Consider the following 9512-nt stretch of genomic DNA (forward strand, 5'->3'; position numbering starts at 1 on the left):
CCAGGCTCATCAGGCTAATGGGGCAGTAGTTCCCAGGGTCCATGGTGGCTCCCCCTTTGTGGAGTGGGATAACAGTCGCTGTGCACCATTCAGTGGGCACAAAGCCTGAGGTGAGGCTATCATTGAACATGGTACTTAGGTGGGGTGTCAGATCGTTCTGTAGTTCATGTAGAACGCAGCCTGGGATGTTGTCAGGTCCAATAGATGCTGTGTTCTTGGCTTTGGAGAGTGTGTTTTTTACCTGTGCAGCTGTGATTATAGGAACTTTGCATTCTTCCGGTATAGAGATGGGCCCTTTAGTGGATGAGATGGGGTAAAGGTAGCACTGAACCTATTGCAGCATGTTGGCAATATCAGTTGGTTCTGTTTATTTAGTGCCATTGTGCTGTAACTCAGAGCAGATCTGACTGTTGCCATTGAGATTCTTGACATAGCTATAGAATGCTTTGTGGTTGTCTTTAGAATCAGTGGCGATTTTGTTTTCATAACTAGCTTTGGAGGACTTTATGAGGGATCTCTACTTCTTACTGAGGCTGACCAAGGTGTTCCTCCAGTCATGGGATTTTACTCTTTTTTGCAACAGTTTCTTTCTTCTGTTGTAGAGTTTGTTTATGGCAGGGGACCACCAGATTGGCTTCCTTTTTTTTTTTTGGAGGATAGCATCTTGGTTCTGTTAGGTATTGCACGATACATGCACTCGTGTAAGTGTTTATAAAGTGCATATGTGCAGGATTCAGCAGTCGTACCTCTACTGTCCGTCAGCAGGGGTGTCGTGAAGTTTGCCACTTCTGTTTTAAGAAGCGTGAAGTTGGCTTTGGAGAATTTTTTTTTGCGGTGGTTTCCCTAATTGGGGGGGGGGTGTGGATGTCTAGGCTGATTAGCTTGTGGTCGAATCTGACCAATGACGAATTGACCTCTGGTCTGGAACACTGGTTGCCCATGTTGGTAATAACCAGGTCTAGGATATTGCTGCCCCTGGTGGGGGTGTGGATAAGTTGATCCAAGGTGTTGGAATTTATGAATTCCAGAAAACATTGACCACAAGAGTTAGTACATGAGTAGTTTTCCCATTTAATGGTGGAGTAGTTGAAATCGCCCATTATTAGGGTGTTAGGTTGTACCCTAATATTTTCCAGTGTATCAAGAAATGAAGAGTGGGAATCCTGGGGCATGGTGGGGGATCTGTAGCAAGCTGCAATTTGGATTGTGGTCTTGCCCAGAGTTAGTTGCACTTAGATAATCCCGGATGCATTATGCTGAGCAACTAGCCTGGAGGTGTGGATATCCTTAATGAATATGGACACGCCTCCGCCTTTAGTGTTTCGGTCCAGGTTAGGTGGCCGAAAGGTGTGGTATGAATTACAGCCTGGTAATGCAGGGGTGCTCTCTGGAGCCTTGAACCAGGTCTCTGTCACTGCACAGATGTCAATGTTCTCCATTTTAAGGAGTGCCTCCAGTGAGTGCATTTTGAGGTTTAGACTTCTACCACTGAGTAGCATTACCCTCAGATTTTGCTTGCTTGTACCAGTTATGGTGGTGAATTTGTCACTTGAACCTTGCCTAAAAAAAGGCACTATAGGGGTGGCAAGAGCCTTAGCCAGTACTCGGAATCCCAAGGACGACAGGTGTGGGCCATCTCTGGCAAAGCATCGTGGTTTGTCAATCATGTCATCCCAGGCAGACAGATATTGGATCCCCTTAGAATGACACCAGAAGCTTAGCCAATTGTTGAAGTCAATCATTTCATCCTTTTACTGTGGTATCATTCTGGGTGATGGCAGGATGCTACTCAGGGCTAGGGTCATACCTGCCTGGGCTACAAGATCGGACAGCTCCTCCATGTCTCTTTTCATGTAGTCCAAGGAGTATTGTCTCAGGTCATTCACACCAACATGGACAATGACAGAGTCATATTTGTACTTGTTGTGGAGTGACTTGAGTACATGTGCTATGTGGCGGATCCTGGCACTCGACAGGCAGCTGACTGTAATTTTCTCCTTGTTCAGTATGGTGAGTGGGACATCAGTATGCCTGACTATAGAGTCACCTATGACTAAAGTGTTGGGTACATTGTCTTGCCTTAGGGGCTGTTGTTGGGTGGCACACTGGTGTTGTGAGCTGTTTGTCACTTTGGTTGTGACTGGTGTTTGTTTGCGTTTCAGCTTCGGAGGTCCTTGTTGCTTGGGAAGGTTAATGTTAAAGGGCCTTCGCATATGTGGGTTTAGTGTTGCTATGCGTGGGTGCTGATGGTGTGGGTTTTGAAGGATTATGAGTTGCTAAAGGTGTAGTGCAGGTGTTAACCTTCTCCGCTTGGCTGTCTAGCACAATCTTGGCAGGAGAGAGTTTGCTTCCAGTTTGGCTATGTAAGTGCATCTCTCGCAGGCTGTAGTGTTGGGTGCTAGGAGGAGAGGACTGTCTGTGTACATGAGGCAGTTGCCGCATTGCTCCAGTATGCCCAGATTCACCAGGTGGACAGGAGAAATCACCAAAAGCTGACCCTTGGTCATGCCTGTTTAGGTGCTTCTTTTTGTAAAGTTTAAGAGCTGTTTTCCCTTACCTTTGCAAGGTACTTTGCAATTATAGGCTGTTTAGTGCCTACGATTAATTTCTCCTTACTGACAAGGAGAGTTGAGTCTCTCAAATAAACTACACACTTTAATGCAGTCCTAAAATAATCAGTACTGGGTAACAGGATGTTTTTTGATTGTTGAAAGTAAGCTAAATGCAAAACTGGTAGAAAACATGAGTCCATACTTTTGAGCTACTACTGCCAAGCACATCATTGAAACCTGGATGAAATTTGTACTAACATATGTAAACACAACTATTCATGAAAAACAAGCTACCTGAAACAAAATGCACATGACGACAAATACTTACAAAGGAATGCTCTCTTTTCCCAAAGGTGGGTTTATTATATAGTCCTTTGTTATTGGTTTTATCCACATCAAGACCATGATTAAAGGTGCTAAAAAATTGATATGAAGAAGAGTCCTAAAAATAAAAAAAAAAAATGTTAAAAAGATCTGCATTATATTCAGTGCAAATAATTAAGTAAATATAATTGTTGTATTAAGCTAAATTACCTCAAAAGACAACAACAGCTAATGGTTCATAACACTTCTTATGGTCATAAATGCGGAGGCAGAAGTCTTTCATACTCTTGTTTCATTCTGTACAGGCTCAGCTTATGCATCTCTCTATTACTTTCCTCTCTCAGCCATTGGCAAACATGTCCAATACTCATTCTCTACAGTCTCCAGCCTGTACGTCTATCCACAGTATTCCTCCGCTCGGCCAGAAAGCCCACATGCCCACATCTTTCTTAGTCTCCGACCATTCCTTTTATAAGAAAAGGGTCGCAGTCTTCTTCTCTCAGGGCTGCTATGGATCTTCCTCCTAGAATTCCCCAACATTGCATCTCCACATATCCCATAGCAGTTTCTAGGGGTCACTATATCACAATACTTACAAACATATACACATACGCTAACTACACACACAGCATTCCACAACCTTCCCTATGTTTTTATTTTAGCTGGCGTTTGTCTCCTGGTTTCATCCATATGCTTCATTGCTGTATGCTTTATTGCTAGATGAATTACTTGCTTAGACGAGTTAACTTGTACCTCAGTTTATATGATAACTGTAGTTTAGAATATGAAGCACTGGCATGTTAATTGATGTATTGATGTATAGAGGTCTATGGGGGAGACATCCGAAATTTCCTTTATCATCATTTTTCATTTTGATGTGTTTTAGATCTGGTACCTTATGGTTTATATGTTAAAAGCAGTTTATATTATGAAGCACTGGCACTTTAAGAAATGTATAAAGATATATGGGAGGAGACCTCCGCGATTTGTTTTAAATTTGGCGCCCTAGTAGCGCATCATTGTTTGTTTGTCTGAAGAAGCGGCTATCAGTTTGCCGCGAAAGCGCTCACTAAAATAAACGTTTCTACATTAGAACCGAATGGTTGGATTTATTGAAGAATACTAAAGAACTTTTTTGGCTTGTGGTAACTCACCATTCTTCTTGAAACCTTCCTAGTGGGGTTTATGTGCCTACGCTCCTTTGGGTGATTTGGTTTAGTTTTATATATATATATATATATATATATATATATATATATATATATACACATACACACACACACACACGTGTGGGTGTGTGTGTATATATAGATATATAGATATATAGATATATATGGGTCCCCTACACATGGTCGACATTTCACAATGTTGAAGACCATATGGCAGAGACCATATGATCGACATTTGAAATGCCGACCATAAGGAAACCGGCATCTCCATACAATGCGGAATGGAAGGATTTCCATTTCCCCACTGTAGTGCGACCTCAGAGTTGGTATATTTAAGTTATGGGGGTGTGGGGGGCGTAGCCCCCCTTCTAGCATTTAAAAAGTAGGTTTATGTTGTGTGTTTTATTTATTTATTTTTTTAAATGTTCGAAATTTTAGGAGTGGAACATATGGTCTCTGCTTACTAAAATTTCGAACATGTATAGTAGACCCATATATATATATATATATATATATATATATATATATATATATATATATCTATATGTGTATACATTCATATATTGCAGACACAAATACACAGGTTTCATATCTCTGGTCGAAAGTTTGTTTCTTTGAAGCTACATAAAGCAGGCATGTGTGATTAAAAATCAGTTGATCATTGTGTGTGTGTGTGTGTGTGTGTGTGTGTGTGTGTGTGTGTGTGTGTGTGTGTGTGTGTGTGTACAGTTTTGTACCTACCATAAATGTAGATGTTCGAGTGTATACACTGCTGCAGTCAGTACACTTGGGTTATCCTGCCATCAGGTGGTTCCCCAGTTGGCCTGAGTTCCAAAGTCTTGGTCCGGCGTCGGTTGCTGTCGCCTCCTCCCTGACGTCAGTGCGACAGGGGTATATAATATGCAGCCGACGCCATTTTCTTCAGTTTTTCTTGCCCCAGATGTCAGGTGCCTCTAAATAGGTAGGCAATTCCAATTACTAATAAAACATTCATAAGAAAAGCAAAAAACAACTTGCAGCTACCAGCAAATACTCCCCATAGGTAGTAAGGGTAGAAGACATAGGTACGTACCAGCCAGTAACAGGGGAAGGAGGGAGCGTAACCTAGATTGCAGCAGTGTATACACTCGAACATCTACATTTATGGTAGGTACAAAACTCTACTATGTTCGTGTTACACTGCTGCAATCATTACACTTGGGTAGAATCCCAAAGCTGAGGAAGGGTGGCTGGTTCTATAAGGCATTAGGGGTGGCTATAAGGCCCTGCAGCACTGCAGTGGCGAAGCCAGCTCTGGATTTAGAGTATAGAGGCAGATGGTAATGCTTGGTGAAGGTATGTACAGAACTCCACATTGCTGCTTCCAAAATATCCTTGGTAGGTACTCCCCTGAGGTAGGCAGTTGAAGTGGCTGTTGCCCTGGTGGAGTGAGATCTAATGCTGCTAGGTACAGGGTGGAGTGAGATCTAATGCTGTTAGGTACAGGTTTTCCATGGTATGTGTAGCAGAAATATATACAATGTCCTATCCATTTTGAGATAGTCTGTTTTGAAATGGCTTTTCCATGTGCTCCTGCAGCATATGCTACCAGTAATTGTTCAGATTTCCTGAAAAATTTGGTTTTATCCTAGTAGAAGTGTAACTGCCTGTGAATGTCCAAAGAGTGCAGTAGTCTCTCCCCTTTATTCTGTGGTTTAGGATAAAAAGTTGGCAGGTGAATAGTTTGGTTTAGAGCCACACTGGATACCACGTTTGGCATAAAAGTAGGGTTAGTTCTTAAAGACACCCTGTCCTGGTGGAAAATGAGGAAAGGTTTCACTGCCATTAGTGCCTGTAATTCTGAAACTCTTCGTGCTGATGTTATTGCCAGGAGCAGAGCAGTTTTCCAAGAGATATACTTTAATTCTGCTGTGTTGGCTGGCTCAAAAAGAGGCAAAGTTAGCTTCTCCAAAACAAAGTTGAGGTCCCAAGTTGGAGTAGGTGCTCTACGGGGCGGTCTTATGTTTTTAGCCCCTCTGAGGTACTGTTTTAACAGAGGATTAGAGAAAATTGGTGGATCCGTGTTGTAATGAGCAGAGACGGCAGAGGCATGGATCATGATGGATGAGAAGGAGAGTTCTTTGATCAGCATCTCAGTTAAGTATTGTAGTATCTGAGGAATGTTTGGGACAAGAGGGTCAAGGCTGTGAGCTTGGTTCCAGGCACAGAATCTCTTCCATTTATCCAAATAGGCTTTCCTGGTACTAGGCCTTCTGGCCTCCAGAATGACATCCATAACAGCTTTGGAGAGAGGCATTGCTTGCTTGCCTAAGGAATCTTCCATGCAGCTAGGTTTAAGGTCTTTAGCTGGCTGTGTAGTATTTGTTTGTTGTGCTGAGTCAGCAGATGTGGGCTTTGAGGCAAAATCCAGGGTGGTTCTTGTACTAAGCTCCTTAAGAGTGGGTACCAGTGCTAGCGTGGCCAGTCTGGTGCAATCAGGATCATCTGTGGCTCTTCCTGCCTGGCTTTTATGAGTACCTTTGGCAGGAAAGGTAGTGGTGGGAAAGCGTATACTTGTAGGTTCTCCCAGCTGAATGAGAGGGCATCCACTTTCCATGCTTGTGGATGGTAACTCCTTGTGCAGAATTTTTGTAGCTGGCAAAACAGATCTCTGTCCGGGCTCCACCATTTCTGTGTTATCATGCTGAATATTTGTGGATTCAACTCCCATTCGTTGGGATCCATGATGTATCTGCATAAGTCGTCTGCCAGTGTGTTTTTTGTCTCCTGGCAGGAATTGTGCTTGCAGATGAACTTGAAGGTTTATAGCGGTGTTCCACAAGGTCATAGCTTGTCTGCATAGGGGATAGGAGTGAGTGCCACCTTGCTTGTTTATGTACCACATAACTGTGGTGTTGTCTGTCTTTAGTAGTAGTTGTCCTGGATGCAGCAGGTCCTTGAAAGCTATAAGCGCATTTTGTACAGCTAGCATCTCTTTTTGATTGATGTGAAGATGCCTTTGTTCTGCGGGCCACGTGCCCTGAATACATTTGCCTGCCATGTGTGCTCCCCATGCGTAATCTGATGCATCTGTTGTCAGTGTTTGCCTGGCTGTGAGTTGAGTAAAAGGCTGTCCCTTGTTGAGGTGACAAGCTTGAGCCCACCATTGAAACTCCTGTTGAAGGCAAGGGATTAGTGGTATAACTGTTTCCAAACTTTGACAGTGTTGAGACCATACATTCTTTAGGTACCATTGTAGTTTCCTCATATGCAGTCTGGCATATGGAATTAGTAGTATGCAAGATGCCATGTAACCCAAGGCCTGCAGAATTTTTCTTGCAGCGGTTGGGTCTTTGTTGCCATCAATTGAAAGTATTGGGTCAGTTGTCCTTGTTTGTCTGGCGTTAGATAAGCCATCTGGGCCGTTGTGTTCAAGATGGCACCCAGGAATATAATCTCTTGTGAGGGCACTAGTTTTGATTTCTTTTCGTTTACTGTGTACCCCAGGCAACTTAACTTTTTTACAAACGCCAGATGCTTTAGAAGAATGTCCTTGCTCCCTGCTTGAATCAGGCAGTAGTCCAGGTACGGATAAATCTGAATTCCTTTCTGTCTGCAAAATGCAATTACTGGTGCCAGGCACTTTGTGAAGACCCTGGGTGCAGTACATAAGCCAAAGGGCAGTGCAGAGAATTGGTAGTGCATTGAACCCGCTATGAATCTGAGGTATCTTCTGCAGTTTTGTCTGATAGGGACATGCAGGTATGCCTCTTTGAGGTCCAAAGTCACAAGCCAAGCTTTCTTGCCCAGCATGGGAAGAAGCTGCTGTAATGTCAACATTTTGAATTTCGGAACATCCAGGTAAGTGTTTAGAGATGAAAGATCCAGAATGGGCCTCCAGGCTTTGTCCTTTCTGGGTACCAGAAAGAGTCCTGAGTAAAATCCTTGTCCTTGCTCCTGTGATGGTACCTTTTGAATAGCTCTCATATCCATGAGTGCTGTAATTTGTTTTTGAGCCTCTGCCCATTGATTTGGTGGCAGATTTGGCATTCCTTTTAACCTTGGCAGAGTGTGAAAGTGGAACCTGTAACCTTGAAATACAATGTTGAGAACCCATTTGTCTTTGATGATCATTTGCCAATTGTGGTAGAAGAGTGCCAGTTTTCCTCCCAAGGGGGCTGCCAATAAGGATTTGTTTGGCAGCTGTAGTGGGAAGTCATTCAAGCTGGTTTTATATGGTTGGGGCATGTCTTCCCCTTCTTTCTGGCCTGATGCAACCCATTGTCGAGGCCTGTAAGTACCTTGTGTTTGACCTCTACCTCTTGGACGTCTGTATCTTCCCCTTTGAGGTCTGTCTGTAATTGGAAAGGACCAATTCTTAGTTGGCCAGTTTCTGCTAAATCTAGGAGGCTGAACCCGTAAGAAATCCTTCACCGTTTGCATAGATTTTGCCTTGTCCTCCATTTTCTTTAGTACCTCTTCTGCCTCAACTCCAAATAACACATCCTGCTGCAAAGGTGCATCCAATAATTTTGCTTTAACATGATCTGGTAACGTATGTTCATTTAACCAAGCATGTCTTCTAATGACAGAGCCTGTAACTGCTGCTATGCAGGAGGCCTCTAGAGAGTCAAAACTACATTGTAAAGTATGCTTTCCCACTTGTTCAGCTGCATGCAATAAATCCTGCATTTCTTTAAAATTAGGAGGATCTGATTCTGGAAGCATTTTTTGTTTTAACTGAGACAGTAAAAATTGCTGATATTTTAGCATGTGAAACTGGCAATTTAAGGCTGTCATTGCTAAAGTTGCAGACGTATATACTTTCTTTCCCCATCTGTCTAATTCTCTGGAATCTCTGTCAGAGGGAACTGGATTCTTGGCTGATGATGCCTTAACTCCTTTGGGTCCCTGAGAAATTGTTTCAGGGTCAGCTACAGGGCTTTTCTGAGGATGAATCAGAAGAGATGTACACCTGGTCGGATGAGTCATAGTCTGCATCCTGTCTAGGCCTTTTATCAGGAGGGGGATGGGACCCCCTGATCAGAGTGATAAGGTCTTCGGCCATTTTGAGCATTTGTTTCTTAGGCATGGAGGCCTGTCCTGGAGAATGCTGTATTTGTTTCTTTGACTTTAAAGGAGGCTTAGACTTAGCTGAGGGTTTAATGCTTAACTGAGTAGGTCTGAAGTCACCCTCTGTAGCTGTGGCTTGCTCAGCTACTCCGGATCCCTCTGAAAGGTTAGTCTCGGTAGGCTGAAGAACTTGTGTGTCCGAAGGCCCAGCCATCTCCACGTGGGAGTCAGATGCGGCTTGTGGTTCTACAGAAGCGTTCGTCAGGGACTGCAAAGGTGCCTCGCTGAAAACCGGAGAACCTGCGACTGACCCAGAAGAGGCTTCGTCGTCAGTTTTGGGCCTCGGATGCCTATCCTTGTCTTTGCGCTTTTTGTGTATTCCGGTCGTCGGAAGTTCCGACGGCATGGTATAATT

At 43.4% G+C, this 9512-nt stretch overlaps 1 protein-coding gene across 2 annotated transcripts in view; it reads right to left on the bottom strand.

Moving 5' to 3' along the window:
• Positions 1–9512, bottom strand: part of TMEM161B (transmembrane protein 161B) — an 885867-nt gene that overhangs the window by 265004 nt on the left and 611351 nt on the right. For both annotated transcript variants that reach the window (XM_044064157.1, XM_044064156.1), the window contains one exon: positions 2881–2994. In XM_044064157.1, the coding sequence (XP_043920092.1) occupies positions 2881–2994 (114 nt within the window). The remainder of the gene's footprint in view (positions 1–2880; positions 2995–9512) is intronic.

This window comes from Protopterus annectens, chromosome 2.part2, assembly GCF_019279795.1.
Source record: "Protopterus annectens isolate FY-2018-M chromosome 2.part2, PAN1.0, whole genome shotgun sequence".
In the NCBI taxonomy this organism is placed as follows: domain Eukaryota; kingdom Metazoa; phylum Chordata; order Ceratodontiformes; family Protopteridae; genus Protopterus; species Protopterus annectens.